The 18,361-nt window shown below is 53.9% G+C and overlaps 1 protein-coding gene across 5 annotated transcripts in view; it reads left to right on the top strand.

The window, feature by feature from the left end:
• CUX2 (cut like homeobox 2) overlaps positions 1-18,361 on the top strand; it is a 238,762-nt gene that overhangs the window by 132,295 nt on the left and 88,106 nt on the right. For all 5 annotated transcript variants that reach the window (XM_044775877.2, XM_044775879.2, XM_070516036.1 and 2 more), the window contains exons 2-3: positions 14,398-14,508; positions 18,045-18,092. In XM_044775877.2, coding sequence (XP_044631812.1) covers positions 14,398-14,508; positions 18,045-18,092 — 159 coding nt within the window. The remainder of the gene's footprint in view (positions 1-14,397; positions 14,509-18,044; positions 18,093-18,361) is intronic.

Here is an 18,361-nt window from a genome sequence, read left to right on the forward strand (position 1 = left end):
GGAACCGAATTTGTAATTGTATTTCATTTAAGTTAATTTAGACGTACTAAATTGAAATAGCCACACGAGGCAGGGGGCCAGCACGTTGGCTGGTGCTGTTCTAGAAGTCGAGATCGTGTGTTCGAGGTCGTGGATGCATCTTTCTGAGGATTGATCGGAGCTCAGCCCTTTAACCCGGGGAGCGGGGCTGGGCGTGGGGCTCGGGAATGTCCTGGAACATCGAGTCTGCATAGAACACGGAGCCCAGGATGGAGAGGGAGGCGCCAGAAGTTGCCCTGGGATTTAGGTCACGGGGTGCTGTGGGGTCAGGAGAGGAGCACCCAGGTTCACATCCCAGCCCCATCACTTACCAAGTCTGTGACCTGAGACAGGTGGCCTGTCCTCTCTGAGCCTCAGTTTCCTCATCTGAAAGGTGGAGTAGTAGCATCACCCTCGAAGGCTCAGAGGAGAATGACTACGTCCCCTGGCACGGTGTCTGCCACTCAATCTGCACAGAAGAGCATCAGCTTCTGTCCTTGCTACCTTCATTGTTGTCATTCTGCCCGGTCCCCAGGGCCATATAAATGCCGTGTAAGCCCTGATCTACGTCCTTGTCCTTGAAAGCTGAAGTGCTAGGCTGTCAGCACCACACGGGCGGTGACCAGTCTACTGTGGCCACTGCTGGATCCCCAGCGCTTGGAACAGCACCTGGAACAGAGTAGGTGCTCAAATCCCACATTTGATGGATGAACAAATGAATGAATGAAGTAATGCCATTGACATTGATGAGCAGGATGTCACCTGCATGGGGGTTCCTTGAAAGAACAGGAGACACGCTCCTTCAGAAAGTGTGGTTTGAACACAACACCAGGTTCACTGCCAGCGGTGGCCGGTTGTGTGTGAGGGCAGACATGGCTTCCCCTCCCTTGAACAAGCTCTTCGTCTCAGCAGGAACGCGGCTGTGGCGCACCGGCTGGCCTGGAATCTTCTGAGGCGGGTGTGCAATGGATGAGCCTCAGCCGGGCCACACCCGCCTCCCAGCGCCCAGCCGGGTCGGCCTGCGGGAACCCAGCAGCTGAGGTTTACACGGTGAAAAACACGACCCTGAACTGTGGATGGATTCGCACCGAGTAACCCTCCCAGGGCCGAAAATCCCAGGGAGCGCCAGCCTTCCGGCAGCAGAGCGCTGCCAGGCCTGTTTGTTCCATCTCATTCACCCTGGGTTTTCTCCCATCCCTGCTTTCTTCCGCTCTTTGTTCCTTGTTCTCACTCTTTCTGTCCCACCTCTAGGTCCCAAAGTAAGATTATTTTCATTCTTACAGAATTGTTATTTTTGTTTTATTCGTGTGAAACATTTTGTAGTTATCAGTCTTTTCGTATTCATCATAGTCATTGATGCACAAAGACACTCAGCGAGGCGGACACTCGTGGAACAAGCGTCTCTGAAGCTTCGGCTCCGCGCCAGGCACAGGCCTGGGTGCTAGGAGCGCAGAGAACCGCAGACGCCGGCCTGCCCGCCTGGAGCGGGTGATTAGCTGTGCAATAAGTTTGCCTTTGCAAATGCCGATGAATGCTCTGTGAAAAGGGAGCAACGAGGGGGTGGGTCCTCTTTAGAGTTTCGGGGCATGGGGGCAAGGAGGACCCCATTAAGAATGTGCCAGCATCAGGGGGATGGGAGGGGATTACTGACAAAGGCAACTGCCTGTGCAAATGCCCTGAGGTGAGAGAGGCTGGCACGTGGGAGGACTAGGAGCTGCCGGTGTGGCTGAGTGCACGGCGTTGGGGAGAGATGCTCCCCATAAAGCTGCAGCCCTGAGCAGTGGCCAGACCCCTAGGCCCCGGTGAGGAGTCTGGATTCTGATCCAAGACTGCAGCAAATAAATCAGGGAAGAGATTCAAGCCAGGGGGAGACAAGAGCTGATTCACGCTTTGAGCAGCTCGCTCCGGCTGCTGCATGGAATTGGACTGAGCAGGTAAGAGTGGGAGCCAGGAGTGAGGGGAGGAGGCCCCGGAAATAGTCCCGGCGAGGGATGACGGCAGCTTGGACGAAGGTGGTGGCGGGGCGGCTATTATTTCTGGACCATCGGAGATTTGAGTGAGACGTGACTGGGATTCGTTTAGTAGTGGTATCACCCTCATGCCACGCAGGGGGAAACTGAGGCTCCAACAGATGCCGTCAGAGCCAGCAAGTGCAGCAGGCGCCCCGGCCGCCTGGCTGCGCAGTCCTGCGCCCCACCCTGCTGCTCGCTAGCTCCGCGCACCGTCCGGCCCCCGGCTCTGCGGCTGGAGTGATGCTCACAGACCATCACCCCGATTCACAGATCCGGACATCGAGGCTCAGGCATCAGGAGCTCCCAGCCTGGAGAAGTAGGGGCGGGCTTCAAACCCGGCCCACCCTCCTGGGGCCAGTGCTGGGAAAATGAGTGTCCTGTGCCCAAGAGAGAAACCAGATGAGGTGCACAGGGGAGAGGAAAAGAGTCCACAGCCCCTGATCTCGGAGAGGCCAGTCTGTCCGTGTCGAGTTCTCTGTTAGTCAGTAAATACAGTAAAAACCCACGTCTGCACCGCCTGCGTGTGTGTGGAGGGGGGATTCCGTTACACCTCCCAATGCAGAGATGGGAGTCTCCTCAGGGCTGGGAGAGGGGGCCTGCGGAGAAAGGTCTGATGGGTGGGGTTTTGGAAGAGGCCTTTTGTGGCGTGGGGGAGGGAGGACACCCCCCTGCCGTGAGGGTCCCAGTCCCCTCTTTCAACTTTCCCGGTCGGGGCCCCATGCAATGTCGGGTAGTTCAAGTCAGCTGGGTGGGAATTTCACATTAATGTGGATGATAAGTATTTTAATAAAATGTGGGTAGATAAAAAGGGATGTTGATCTTTTAAAAAGTTGTCCCTTCCTCTCCCATTCGTTCTCTCCTTTCTGGAAATGGAGAATTCTCTGTTAGGACCCTACACAGCTCAGCATGAGATAAAACCCGTACCCTGGACAGGAAGCAGCCAACTGGACTGTTTATGGAGGTGTTGGGGGAGGCTGGGGCAGGGGACTCCATCGTGGGGTCGTCTGAGTAGTAGGGGCTCATGGGGACCCTCAGGTGACCCTGCCTGGGTAGCCCCTGTTCAATCCGGACCTCCTTCCTGGAAGTGACATCACTCAAGTAAATGTCTTCCAACCCTAAAAAGAACAGCCACCGAGATGCACAAATTAAAGCAGGCCTTAGGGGGTGTCCCTGGGGTCGGGACAACCAGCAGAGTTGGGGAGGGGGCATGTAGTTCTCTTCCTCCTTTTTGCCCCATCAAATATTTTTCTTTAAAAATGTTTCTGTCTTTGCGCTTACAAATTAGACTCCCCAGGGCATTTGTTAACACTAATTCATGCCATTTGTTTAGGAAGAAATTGCATCTACAAATTTCTTTGGGTCCTCTTGCAACCCCTCGAGATATCCTCGCCCTTGTTCAACCAACGACACAATGGGACAGCGGGAGGTCTGGCATTTGCCAAGGTCAACAGCAAGTTAGGGGACAAGGCTGTGCTGGCCGAGGGACGATGCCTGGGGTGACTTCCTCATCGCTGTGCCAGCCGCCCCCGATGGAGGGCCTTCTCGTTCCATTTTCCCTTCAGCCTCATCTGGTGATTCCCCCCAGTGGCTGAGCGGCATCGATTCTTTCCCAGTGTGTCCCGAAAACCCGCACCCCTCTTCCCTGCCTGTTGCCCCCACTCCCCCTCGCCCACCTGGCCGGTCACAGGGGCGGGTACCTCTGTTCCCCCTGCTTCCGGCGCCAGAAGCAAGTCCACCCGTCAACAGTCTCTCTGGCTCCCCGTCACTTCTTGCCTTGCTCTCAGGGCTTCCCGACCCCAGTCCCCAGCAGTCCCCAATGTGCATCCAGGTGGGCAGCCACGCCCTGGCACAGGCTGGTTTCCACCCTCCTTGCTGTTGCCCACGGGCCCCCCTCCTCAGAGACCTCTCCCAGATGCCGGCGCCCGCACTCTGTCAGCTTCCCCGATATCGCCTGCTCCTTTCTGTGGCTGTCACCTCCTCCACTGAGCTGCACGAGGCCCCTCCAACCCCAGCCAGCACACAGCAGGCGCTGCATAAGTGCTTCCTTTCTCACCAGCATGTGTGACGGTCTGTCGCCGTCATAGCCCTGAACACCAGAGAATTTTTCCAGAGCATTCTGAGGTTCCCACAGACCTTCTTCCTGCCCCCAGCACCCCCCGCACCTCAAAAAAGGCTGCTCAGAGAAATGAATTCGAGAAAAGATGTTAAAAATGGCACGCGCTTCAGCGGTGGGGCCGGGGCTTGGAGAAGAGAGCTCAGGGCCTGCTCTGCTTCTGACCGACTGTGATCCTGGGTGAGGGACAGCCTCTCTCGGAGACTGTTTTCCCGCCTGCAGAAGGGGTTAAGGCGGGGACGTGGGCCAGGCGTGAGAAGTTCCTGAGATGTGACCAGCAATCCCTGTGGCCCTGAGCAGGTCCCTGGCACATGGTAGGTGCTCAGTAAACACTTGAACGAATGAATGAGGGAATGAATGACTGCTTGGTGGGCTGTCCCTTTTTAACAGAGGAGGGTGAAGTGCAGAGGGCATCCGCTGGCCAGCTCAGCCAGCTGGAGCGGGTGCCTAGGCCCTGAGAGCGGCCCTCGGGGTCTCCGGCCTCCCCTGACACCCGCTGGTGTGGGGGCGACTGTATTTCGCTGGTGCCGGGAGGTCTTGCATCTGGGAACTCAGGAATATGAAGCAGCAATCAAGGGCAGGAGGCAGTGATCGGATGCGGCGAGATAATTAGGTGTTTGATTGGCATCTCCTCTCAAGGACAGCCGCCTCCAGGCCCACGGCGGCAGGAGAGAGCTGGTGTTCCTGCCTCACGCCTGGTGGGGGCGCCTGGACGTAGGGCAAGGCGCTGAGTTGGGGGCAACTGTGGGGAGTGGGGGTTTGGGGCCTGGGGTTGGCCGGCCCGTCTTCATTTGCTCATTTATTCACACATCATTCTTTCAACAAGTATGGAGCGCCTGTATGTGCCAAGCCCGGGGATCTGGCAGTGACCCAGACAGACAAGGTCGTGCCCTTCTGGAGCTGCCCCTGGAGGGGGCGGGCAGTGGCGACAGGCAGCTGACCCACAGGGAAGGAAGTCCGTTTGGAGAAATCAACCAAGAGAGGGCCAGGGGAGGAGGTGCCTGCTGTCTTAAGATGCTGGGACATGTGACCTAAGAGCCGAGACCCAGAGGAGAGACCCTCGTGCAATTCTGGGGAAAACAGCATCGCAGGCGGAGGGGAGAGCCAGCGCCCAGGCCCTGGGGCAGGAATGTGCTTGGTGTTTCCAGGAGCCCAGGAGGACCCTCGTGGCTGGAAGAGAGGGAGCGAGGAGTAGAAGGAACTGAGGCCAGAGAGGGATCGTCTGGGGCCCTGGTGAGCGCTACGGCCTCACTGAGTCAGTGGGAGCCATGGGAGGGTTCTGAGCAGAGGATAGAGAGGATGTGACCTAGGTTTGCCAGGATCCCTGTGGCGGCCCCGTGTGGAAGGACTGTCGGAGAGCGAGGGGGGCAGTGGGGAGCCCTGTGAGGAGGCTGCTGTGGTCACCCACCAGGGAGGGTCAGAAATAATTGGAACGAGCTCACAGGGTTTGCTGGTGAGAGCGATGCCCCCAGCGCAGCCCTGGGCCTCAGCGCTGGCAGCAGCCGTGCCCGAGCACCAGCCTTGGTCCCTGAGCGCCTGCCTTTCTGGCCCCTTCTGCAGCCTGAACCCACTCCGGCCACAAGCCTGTCTTCCTGCCCACCCTGAGAGGGGCACACCGTGACTCCACGTAACAGCAGTGACTCCTGGGTGCAGAGAGGCCGGGAGTCGGCCCGAGCTCACAGAGCCGGCGAGCGAGGACGTCCACGCGCCAACCGCTCTGCCTGCCCGGGGTCGGCTGCTGGCCTGCCTCCAGCTGACAGCAAACTGCCGCCTGGAGTTTCTGGAAGCCGGGGCTGCTGGTCGGCCTGGTGGACCGTGCTTCTAATCGTCTGCGCCCCATGTAGCTGAACGCTCCGGGCAGGCAGGACCTGGGTCTGGCTCGTGCTGGACAATGTTGGAGGCACTCACATTACAGCTGAGTGAGTGAGTGGATGGGTGGACAGGCGCACAGACAGACTGATCAGGCCTAGCCTCCCTCCGGTCTTCAGGCCACATGAGTCCTTGTAGAGGACAGACAGGTCAGGGAAAGGTGGCCCCATGAACCTCTGGAGGAAAGAGCCCAGAAAGGTGTAGGTTCAGGTCCCCAGGATGCCACTTCCCAGCTGTGTGACCTTGGCCGGTGGCTCTGTCTCTCTGCAGGTGCATGTGGGAAATGGCACCTGTGTCATAGGACCAGTCGTCTGCTCCCCAGCAGATGCTCCCACAGAGCCCACGGCAGGCCGAGTGCTGTGGGAGAATTAAACGGACTTCCGCGCCGGCTGGTGTGGACCGGGTTTGTCGAGCAGGCCCCCTGTGGGCAGTTCCTGCATTCCTGTTATCGCTGCCCTGGGACCGCACTGAGCGGTTGTTGGCAGCCTCCCCCACACCCAGGCCACGAGGTTTGGCTGCCTTCCTTCCCCTCCATGGGCTCTTTGACCTGGCATGAGCTGTCTGTCACCTGGCCCAGCTGATGGAGCACAGGAATGCCAGCTGGGCTGGGAACCGATTCTCCTAGGCACCGCCCCTGCCCTGGCCTCGGATAATTGGCCCAATACGTCTTGGTATCTGAGATTTACATACGGGGCAGGCAGTGATGGATGGCTCTGGTACCCCAGGCCGCCTCTCAACCGCAGCTCGGTTATTCATCTCGGCGGGCTGCGGAGCCATCCGTCTTGTCTTGTCTCCTTGCTCGTGGCAGGCCAGCATGTGCCCTCCATGCCAGGTCATCCCCTAGCCCCCTCCCAGAGGCAGCCTCTGAGACCATGCCCCACAGCATCCTCGGGAACCCTCCTCCTCAGTGTTTGCCTGGGACTCTGGTGGCAAAGCCCTGAATGGCTCCATGGACCCGAGATGTGGAAGGGGGCATTTGGCTCCCCAGAGAGGGCCCCACCCTGCTCCTGCCACAAAGGACTTCTCATGCTTCTGTCTGCCAACAGTCATTCAGCCACAAATGTGTATTGGGTGCCCACTATGCCCCTGGCCTTGAGCTGGAACCCGTGGCTGCAGCCGTGAACAAGACAGCTCCGTCCCCACCCTAGGGGATGACGTTCCATGAAGGGTGTTAACACGGGAGATCCTAGACACCGAGCCCAGCACTTCACCTGCTTCTGGCCTTCTTCTCCAGGGATCCTCACGATAACCTTGTGGCACAAGTTTTTATCCCCATTTTACAGACGCAGAAACTGAGGCCGGGTCACTTGTCCAAGGTCATGCTGCTGGGGAGGTGTTGAAGCCAGGACTTGGATGCAGGTCTGTGGCCTCTGAACCATGTCATTGTTCCCCAGACAGGCTGGCCTCTTTTCATGGCTTCTGCCACAGCATTCATTCATTCATTCATGTGACCAACAGACACTTCTAGAGTGCATGCCTACTACGTATCAGGCACTGTTCAGGGCACGGAGGGTATGACAAGAAGAAAGGACCAAAGTCTCTGTCATGCTCTCACAGAGTTTTTAATCGAGTGAATAAAATAAGTAAGTAAAATACCAGTGTGTTTGGTGGTGATGCGTGTTAAGGGGAAGAAAACTAAAGACAGGAATGGGGAGACCAGTGAGGGGGCTGTCGCAATAATCCTGTCCCTCTGCTTGAGATGCTGAGCTCCTTTGTCTGTCAGACTCATCCTTTCCGGACCCAGGTGAAATGTCCGCACCTTCCTCACCCATTTGTCCGGTCACAGTGGTAACCTCGCTCTCTGTGTCCCATTGCACTTTGTTCGTATTTCTCGTATTGCACCTAGGCCCACGGAGAATTAGAACTGACGTGTCTGTCTGTCTCCTCCACTGCACTATGGGCTCCTCAAGGACAGGGACTGTGTTTTTTGGTCTCTGCATACCAGAGCCTAGCACTGTGCCTGGTACAGAATTGGGGCTCAGCAATTAGTTGGATGGATGATTGGATGGGGATGGATGGATGGAGGCATGGATGGATGAATGAATGATTAGATGGATTGATGGATTGATGACTGACTGAGCGATTGGATAGATGGATGTTGGATGACCAGTTAGAGGAATATGTGAATGGATGATCAGTTGGAGGATGGATGATCTGTTGGGTGGATGGATGGATGCATGTATGGGTGTATGAATGGATGGATGGGTGTATGGGTGGGTGCATGGATGGATGATGGATGGATGGATGGATGGGAGGGTGCATGCATGGATGGATGCATGTATGGGTGTATGAATGGATGGATGGGTGTATGGGTGGGTGCATGGATGGATGATGGATGGATGGATGGATGGGTGGATGGATGGATGGGTGCATGGATGGGTGTATGTGTGGATGATGGATGGGTGGGTGCATGGATGGATGGGTGCATGGGTGCATGGACAGATGGATGGGTGCATGGACGGATGGATGGGTGCATGGACGGATGGATGGATGGATGCATGCATGCATGGACGGATGGATGGATGCATGGATGGATGGATGGATGCATGGATGCATGTATGGATGGATGGATGGATGGGTGCATGGATGGATGGATGGATGGATAGATGGGTGCATGGGTGGACAAGTGTCCAGCACCTCTGGTTGCATCTCCCTGCAGTAAAGAGGAAGCACTGCTCCATGTTTGTGTTTGGGGGAGTTGGTGACCATACTGGAACCCATAATCACTGTTCATCCTAGTTCTTCAGGCCTGGCCTGGCACCTCAGCTGTCACTTCATCCACATATCCTTACAGATGATAATATACATAAAGTGCCTAGTGCACTCCATAAATATTAGCACATATATAATAACAAGCATGTAGAAATGTCAGCCATGAGCTCTTGTTTTCTATAAGGAACTTCTGTGTAATATTTCATTTGAAGAAAAGGTTCTAGGGCTTTAAAAAATAAAATCTGATGGCCGCTATCAGAAAGGTGTAACAGGGACACAAAGGAGATGCCTAGACTTGGAGAGGAGGGTCCAGGAACCCTTCCTGGAAGAGGAGACATTAAAGCCGAGACAAAAGGATGTCAGATCAGCCACAAAGACAGAATGAGGTCACCTGGGCTGAGGGATGAAGTCTGTGGAGCTGTGGAATTGGGAGACCCTGGTGCATTTGGATTCCTGCAAGGAGTTCAGTCTGGCTGGGGAAGAAACAAGGAGAGGGGAAGATGGGAGGGGCCGGCAGGGACCCAGCGATGCCTGGATCAGTGTAGGTTGTCCTAGGGCAGTCGAGAGCCAAGGGCAGGTTTTGAGCAGGAGGAGGAGCATATATGTATTTCCCTTCGTGAAATTCCTTCAAAGTGTGGCGACACCTGAGGTCCTCGCTTCCTTCACCCTGAGCCCCCAAAGTCACTGCATCCTTTTTAGGACATCTCTTCTCGAGTTGGTCCTGGGGGACATGTCTGAGTGTGGGGGTGTCTGTGGAGCTGAGAAGAGGGTGAGCGTGTGCTGGGGAAACCGACAAGGATGTGCACAACTCAGGTTGTGTCTTATGTGTGTCTCCCCTAAGAGAACACAGCATCTGGCTCAAGCTTTCTACATAGTTAACACTTTGGGATCAGGTGTTAGATTTCTTTCAAAACGAGGTCTTCTCGTGAGATTCGCAGACCCTCCTGCTTGGGGACACAGTGGAACCCAGAATGTTCCACTTGCCTCCCCATAGCTAACCAACAGGCTTCCTTCCCCACCCAAGACCCACCCTCCCCTCCAAGGAAATCCAATGTCTTAACCAGCTCCGTGGCTTGGACAGGTAGCCTAAGCTGTCTGTGCCTCAGTTTCCTCCTCTTTAAAATGGGCGAGTCAGGTCCGATTAGTGTTTGCTGAAGTATGGGGCATACGCCCCCTGGTGGGATGATTGTGAGCAGTAAGCAGCGCTGGCTCTAGAGAGGATGGACTCAGGTCAGGAGGGACGGCCGTCCCTTCTCGGTGCTTTTCATTCCTTCTCTTTCTTTCGAGGAGAAAGTCTCTGGGTGGGGCTGCACTAACTTTAACACCTCGGCGGCGCTTGCTAACCCCCTTTCATAACAAAGACAGACAGCAATGCTTTGTTTCCGTCGTACTTTTATTTTAAAGGCTACCATCTGTTTATGGCATAGGATTCTCTAGTGATAAAAAGAACTTTCCTTTTCAAATGTACTTATTTAGGTTAAAAAAAAAAAAAGAGGGAGTCATGTGGCCGGCCTGGTGGTGCAGCGGTTAAGTGCACACGTTCCACTTCGGGGGCCCGGGAGTTCGCTGATTCAGATCCCAGGTGTGGACATGGCACCACTTGGCAAAAGCCATGCTGTGGTAGGCGTCCCACATATAAAGTAGAGGAAGATGGGCATGGATGTTAGCTCAGGGCCAATCTTCCTCAAGAAAAAAAAAAAAAGAACTTCGACCTATGCATATCTCAATCAAAAAGAGTGAAATAGGAGTCAATTTGAAGATACATACTAAGAAAATAGCAACTCAGGTGGAATATCAATATGGCAAAATGCGTGCAGAGGGGTATATGTGGTTGAACTTTGGACAGTAGTGGACTGGACAGCCTCAGAAGTTCCTTCTGGCTCGTATGTTCGGAGACTCTGGGTGCGTTGGACGTCTAGGTCCTGAGGTGGCCCAGCACACTGACGGCAGACCCTCCCGGAGCCAGGGGCCCTCCGGGGCAGTGGGCCCCTTCCGTGGGCGAGCTGCGGGGCCGTGGATCCCGGCAGAATAGCTCTCTCCCCAACCCGAGCTGCTTCCTGCGGCTCCTGGTCCTGCATGCCGCTCAGTTCCAGCTTCCTTTCTCTCTGCGCCTTGGCCCAGCCTCAGCTGCATCCATCATCTGCTTCCAGCTCATTAAAATTATTTCTTTTTAGTTGCAAATGGGCTGTTTATGGTGATCATTATTTGAATGGTCTGCGCCGGGCTCCGGGCTGTCTGTCTGCCGCTGATGGCCGGTTAATCAGATGAGTCTCCTCCCAGCCTGGGCCTGGCCCAGAGTCTGGGGCTGCGTTAGTCGTGGCTCCCACGGGCAGGAGGCTGAGGGCCGCTGGGAGTTCTGCTTGATCCTCAAAGGAGAGGCCCCGCTAGGCATGTATGTGTGCGATGGTTCAGACACTCACTCCTAAAACTTCAGACTAGTGCTGGTGTAGGTTTTGAGAGTTTTTTCCATTCCTTCAAAATAAACATAGTGCTGTGAGCTTTTTTATTTTAAATGTGTTTATTTTAAAAGACTCTTGTCATTTCTGTCGTTGGCCCTCTTGCTTTGTTGATGTTCAAATACACTGTCTCGTGTGGTGGGAGAGCGTGGTTTTTAATGTCTTTGCTTGACAGAGTCAAACCTGTCAGTAGTTTGTCACCCGCTTTTTGGGGGGTGGGGGGTAAGATTTTTACTGACTTGTGAAATCCAGAACTCGGAGAATCGCTGATCCAGTGGCGTGTTTTCTGACCTCTCAGGTTATCTAAATATCAGATTAATATCAGCCGACAATTCTTGAACATACAGAACTGTGCTTGGCGCTTTACGCATTGATAGCGTTTAAAACAAGCTCTCTGAACTTCCACCAGCTGGGGGCGGGTGGAGCAGAAGCGGCATGAAGAGCAGGCATTACAGTTTTGCCTTTATAATCCACCACGGAGATAAGCCACACCTGAATTATTAGAACTGACTGTAATTTATCTCTTAGTTCCTGCTCGTCTCGCCTTACAGACACATTAATGTGTTTGTTACATGAGATGATGCATGTGAGGAGCTCAGCATGGTGCCTGGTACATGTAAGCACCCAATAAATGGTAGTTATGATATTATTTATGATTATTGTTGTTATTAGTGTGCTTGCTGTAAAAATGTGGCAAGAATTTGGGGTCAAAAGATAAGCATAGACTTAGGTGAAGTTGAGAAGAACATGGACACCAGTCACATCGTCTGCTCCCCTAGGACGGAACAGGAAAGACACGAAGGGCTGGGCTTTGGTGGGGCCGGGGCTGGGGGGCCTGCTGCTCTTCCCAGCCTGGTCTTGCCTCTGCTCTGTCTTCAGTGTGGACACAGCAGAGTTGCACCCACCAGCAGCCCGGCAGGTCCGGGTGGAGGGAGCTGGTGCTGTCGCCTGGCGTAGCAGCACATGTCCGGTGCAGCACATCAGGCAGCTGGACTTAGCCTGCTCTGAGGGTTGCTTTCAGACCTGGGTTTTGATGTTTCGAATGAAGATTCCGAGTCCAGCCCCCACGGGGCATACTGGTTGCTGTGGTACAGGGAAGGCCAGGACCCCAGAGATGAGAACGCAGCGTCGGATCCATGATAATCCAAAACCGAGTGATGTCAGCCCAAGTCCCAGTTCCGTTTGTCCTGTAGCAATGTAAAAACCACATCTTTGTCTTCAAGATAGACGAGAAAGGCTGTGAGCATGCTGCTGCAGCTGAAGCTGACGTGACGCTCTGGCCCTTCTCTCCTGCCAAGTGGGCTTTTGTGCGCCCGGCTGTCCCCCTGGTCTGTTTTGTCTACCCTTGATCAGTCCTGTTGCTGCAAACACAGACCTCTCCCCAGTCACTCAATATTTTGGCCGTGGTCGATTGTGGTTTCTTTATTGGAAATTATGATTATTTTCAAACGAGGATAAACCAGAAGTCTCCCTTTTTGCTCTGTCACCTTGGCAGATCATCAAAAATTGTTTCTTTTTCTCTCTCTCACGACGCCTTCTTCCTCACCTGGCTCAAAATTCCACAGGGCGTTTGGACCAGAGGCCCCTGCACCCTCTAGCAGGTGAACCCAGTGCTGCGGCATGGACTTTTTCAGCACCTTGGAGAGCACTGCAGCCGCGTTCCCTCTGTTTTAACCCTACTTCTGTGCCTCGACCTTCTCCAAAGAGGGTAGACATTTCTCCAGGAATAGAAATCCCACCCCCCCCCCCTCAATTTCTCCCAAAGGCTCCGTAGGCAGAGACACTTATCTTGGCCTTGGGGTGAGCTCTCCAGCCTCCGATGGATGCAAGGTTTATGGTGCTATGGTGAACTGCTGTGGAGCAGATTTACCGACTCTCAGACATGATGTAAGACAATTACCATGCATTTCGTCTCTTAGAAGGAAAAGGATTTGCAGCGGGTTAATAGTACTTTTATTTCATTATCTAATGGTAAAAGTGTTTCATTGTGTGTGCAAGATGAATGCGTATTAGCGATGACAAATGGGGTCTTTCAACACGGTGCTGGGCCTCATCGTACATATGTTAGATTAAAGAGTTCACCCTAGAAATACGCTCTCGCATCTGCGTGTGTGTTTTTAATAAATCTGATTGCAGAAATTTATTGCATCACCGGATTTAGGAAATTATGGGGCTTGATTGCTGCAAATATAATCGGGTGATATATACAGAAATGCTCCTCGAGTTATGGTCCAGAAAAAAAGCCCATCTCGGGATGGTGCAAGAAAGCAGCAGACCACATAAACAGAGCATTTCTTGAATTATGCAAATGAAATCCATGACAACTCATGGTGAATTGTGCTCCCCTTGTGAAACTGCCACCGTTAAAGTGAAGAAAGCCACCAGAGGGATGATTGATCGAATATACATGTGCGACCAGCAGACATTGTCTGTAACGGGCGTGAGCTGCAGCGTCGCCCTTCCACCCCTCACTCTCTTTTTTCCTCGATGGTACATCCTGTAAAAACCTGGTCTGATGCCTTCATTGCACATAAGCTGGCAGGGTACCTTCTAATCCATTTCCTCTGAATCCAAGAGCCTTCAATGAAATACTTCTTATATTTGAAGTGAGTCTTAAATGATTTATTGCAGGATATACAAAAGGTCAGCTTACTTCTCATTGGCACCTTCATTTTTCCAAAATCTACTGAAATTAAAAAGCCATCTATATCTTAAAAGGCGTATTTATGAACCCTTAAGTGTGAGTAAGTCATAGTTGGAACAGATCCCACCTCTGATATATGAAAGCTGTCGACAGCACTTTCTTGCACTATAATATGCCCGTACAATATGCCGCACTTTACTATTTTGACACGGTTTGGAGATGTTTTCTACAGTTACTGACAAGCTTATGCCATCACTCCGTTGGAAATTTAAGAGGTGGGGCAGGGGGGTGGGGAGAGATGAAAAAATCAACTCCATCCAACTTTATGGGGAGATTATTGATCTGGCCCGACTTCGATGAGCAAAAAAAGCTGTCCTGGATTTTTTTTTCAGTTGCATCCTCAGTAAATTATTCATTTGTGCCGGGAGTCAATATCTTATCTTTTCTCAGCTTTGTAAGTTAAGAAAACTTGTTCAGAATCCTGTTTTGTGTGATGATTAAAAAGGAAAAGGAAGGAAAAAAAATCTTTTTCTTTTCTCTCTCTCTCCTTTTTTTTTTTTTTTATTGTTCCAGAAGGAGCTTAATTCCGTCGCTTCTGAGCTGTCTGCACGGCAGGAGGAGAGTGAACATTCTCATAAACATTTAATTGAACTCCGCCGGGAATTTAAGAAAAATGTACCTGAGGTACAGTATATTTGCTGTTATAGAATTAACTCAGTAGGAATGCAGATTTTTCTCTGTTCAAACTATCTTTTGAAAACTGTAGACATGAGTGACTAACAAGAAAATAAGCTAATTAGCCGCAAAGAAAAATTACAGCCCCCAGCCTCTCGGCGTTTCCCCATAGCGGCGCTCGGCGGTGCTGCCTGGACTAAGGGCAGAGCACTTCTCCTCTGAAGTCGTTGTTTTTGAGGGCTCCATAAAACACCCATTTCCCCCTCACATCCGGAGCCAAGTCAGATTCTTGGCCTTGACGGCAAAGATGATTTGTCTGGAGTTCTTGATTCTGTTTGCTTTCCCCTTGGTGTCGGGGAGACCACAGCTGCCGTCTCCACCCCTCTCTGCCGTCCTTCCCTCCATCTCCGTCTCTGAAACTGCCTCCCGCCCCCAGAAACGGCCTCACTCCTCCCTCCTGCTCCTGCTTACGACTCCGGCCACCAGCTTTGTCTTTCCCAGGTGGTCCAGCAATGGAAGGCCCCCGGGGGAAGAGACTAGAAAGGACTTGCTTCTGTTTTTTACAGGGTTGAATGTGTGAATTCCTTTCCTCCTCTATCAGCCCCCTGTTGCTTCTCAGATTTGAAAAAAAAAAAAAAAACGATGAGAGTAAACACAAATAGGAAAAATAAAGCCTTCTGACTCCATAGGCTCTTGGCAGGGATGTGGCCCATTAGAGCCGTGACGGGAGACAGGGACCCCGACTGCCCGCCAAGCCAGCTGTGCGTGTCTGCGGTCAGCAGATGGTTAACAGCTGAGCTGGACTTGGAGGAGGGTGGGGCAGGGTTGGGGGTCCGGCATTCCCGAGGTATCAGACCAGGGATCAGACCGGGAGCTGCTGATTCCACTCTGCCTGTTGGGATCACCAGGGGGTCCTGTTGCCATCTTGCTGAGGGAGGAGGGAGCCATGGAAAGATGGAGAAGAGACAGACGTACCCAGGAATTGGGCTGCCACGAGCACAGGGGGTCAGTCTCTTCGTCTGAAATCCTCCCCACACAAGTCAGAAATGTCTTTGGTTCTTCAAGGCAAGAGAGGGAAGCAGGATCCAGCTAGAACCTGTCCACCGAGCAGGTCTGGAAGGAACCAGGTTTGAGAGTCAAGGGAGGGTGTGCTTGGAGAAGGGGCAGGAATCTCAGATCTGAGCGTGTCCCCCGTGTCCCGGCTTCAGAAAGGCCAACTCAAGCCCTTGGTTGGACCCCGGGAGCTACCAGGCAGAGCGATGCTCGAGATCCTTCTCCCCCTTAGAGCAGAGAAAAGCTCGGTCCTCAGACTGATTTTTCTGCCTAGAATGAGGCTGCCAGGAGCTTTGCGTCTGACTCTCCCGTCTCTGGGAAGCAGAGAAGGAACAGCCGCAGACCTCACAGCCCTGCGTGGCCTCTGTCTCTGGTCAGCCCAGACCCTCTGCCTCATCCTCCTCCCCCAGGCCACGTGGGAGCCCCCAGGTGATGAGGGAAATCCAGGCCAGGTTTTAGGCCTCCGAGTTCGTCTTACATAATTTTAATACTGCATAATTATGCAATTATGTAATTAGGAGAATAAGTTTCCATTCCTATTATAGTCGTGCCTCTGAAAATACTCATTTTTGGAACTGGTTTCTCCTGATGGGGAGAGTCACACCAAGGCTTTATTTAAGAACGTCATCTGGCTGGTGCCCAGCTCACCTCCTGCTGGTGCCTTTGCTCGGCTACCCCTGGGGGTTCAGCAGACAGAGCGGTGGGCTTCTAGAAACGGTCGGCATGGGCCCACAGTCCCACCAGCACCCTGCCACGGCCCTCAGATTTGAATCCCCTAAACTCGCCTGAGTGTGGGCTTGTGAGAAGAGCCAGTGTGTGGAGTCTGTGGACCTGCAGCCGGATTCCAGCGGTGCCACTCGCTGCGAGACCTTGAGCCACCCTCTCGGGCCTCGGTCTCCCTTTCTGTAAATTCAGGGGACTGGGGAGGTGGTTTCTGAGCCCCTTCCAGCACCAACGTTTCCTGAACCTGGACCAGAGGTTTCCTGCCCATATGTTTTCTTTGGTCTGTAAAGTCTTTCAGATTTTACGGGAAGTTACCAACGATTAGCATCTCAGAGGATTTCACCCCAAACCCAGACATCTGGCATCTTTTGAGCCTCTTGGGGAGACCTGGCCACACGAGGCTCCGTGCCCACGTGGCAGCCATCAGACAGAGCTGAGCAGCTGTCACCCCCATTACACGGTGCTTGTGTTCCTGGAGACTTTCCACACGACCTCCCACCCCGCATCCCTCTGTCCACTCCCCCCACCCCGCCTCTGTGGGCATCTGAGGTCACAACCTGCGACCTAGGTCTCTATACGTTTCCCTTTCGTTGCTCAGCCCGCGCCCCATGGCTCCTGTGATCCGACCCTCCAGGTCCACAGGTGCACTCCCTGTGCCACTCCCGGAGACCCCCAGCAGAGAAGCCCTGGGGACACCGATCGGCCAGGAGGGGCACCCAGGACCCAGGAGAAGGATCTTTGCCAGGGACAGAAGCAGCACAACCTTATTTCATAATTAAGGGACTTATTCTTGCCCCGAACCTGTGTATTCTTCTGCCCATCTCTTCCTGCCCTGTTTCTCCCTGCTGCCCACTCCCTTCCCACTCTCTCAAGCCCCCTGGGCTCCTCCTCTCGGTGGGGTTTCTTGTGGGCTGTGGTCTCCGAGCAAACTGGAGCATTTAGGGTTGAGGAGGAGCCTTGCATGCTGGGGACGACTCATGGAAGTCCACCAGGGCAGCCCTTGGGGCCGGGAACCTCAAGGTCACTTATCAAAGGCACGAAATAGGAGGCTCCCCTCTGAAGACAGCCCGCTGCCACCGAGTTCATCAGACTTTCACAGAGCCCCTCCTCTGGGCTGGATGCTGTGCGGGGGGACCCAGCCGAGTCCCCATAAACTGCACACTCTGGTGAGGAAGCAGAGAGGAGCACAGTCATGTTGCTAAAATGCCAAATGCAGTCTTTGCTGGCGGGGGCCGCTGGGTGGGGAAGCCGAGATGCCAGCCTGAAAGGGACGGCCCCTGAGCAACGCCTAAGGGACAGAAGGTTTTCACAGAGGGACTTTGGTGACATGGCCCTGGATGTGGAGGGTTGGGGCCGCCTCTCCAGCCCCTGCTCCAAAGAGTGTCCTGTGATGGACCCCCTGTTCCACAAGGCACTTTGCACGAAGGAGCATTCCGGGATCGAATCCGTCTGGGAAATGCTGCTTCCTCTCTCCCTATTCCAGAAGTTCCCAGCATGCAGCGTTGTGTGAAAGGCTGCAGACAGCCCTGCAGGGAAGAAACTTGCTGTTGGGCTCGCTGGGTCCCAGTCTGACTGGGCTGGGCCCCCTGGTGCGTGTGTGTCTGTGCACAGGTGTGTTTTGGGGGAACTCTGATACAATGCCCTGGAGCACAGGTCCCCCAGGACGCATGTGGGAAATACTGACTTGGGGACAACAGTGAGCTGCAAACAGGGGCCGTGGGGGGTCCCGCCTGGCGCTGTGGTGAACTCTTCACTGATCTCTTTTTCAGGAAATCAGAGAGATGGTGGCTCCTGTGTTAAAAAGCTTCCAAGCTGAGGTAAGACCCCAGGCCCACGGCATGTCACAAAATACTCCTGGGTCCCCCCTGTCCTGTCCCACCTGGGGTTGCCAGAGGAGGCAGCAGCATCTGGAAGCCCGGGAGACACTTCCCGTTGCTGACGCTGCCCCGTGCCCTCCGCATCAGCCAGTGTGATGGGTTCTCTGCCCTGTTTGATGGGCTCCCAGTGTCCGATCCCAGGAAATGTCCCCTCCCTAGACCTTGCCCAGCCTTACGCTGGATCCGCTCCACACAGCATCTGTGACCTT

Source organism: Equus asinus, chromosome 8, assembly GCF_041296235.1.
Source record: "Equus asinus isolate D_3611 breed Donkey chromosome 8, EquAss-T2T_v2, whole genome shotgun sequence".
Taxonomy (NCBI): Eukaryota; Metazoa; Chordata; class Mammalia; order Perissodactyla; family Equidae; genus Equus; species Equus asinus.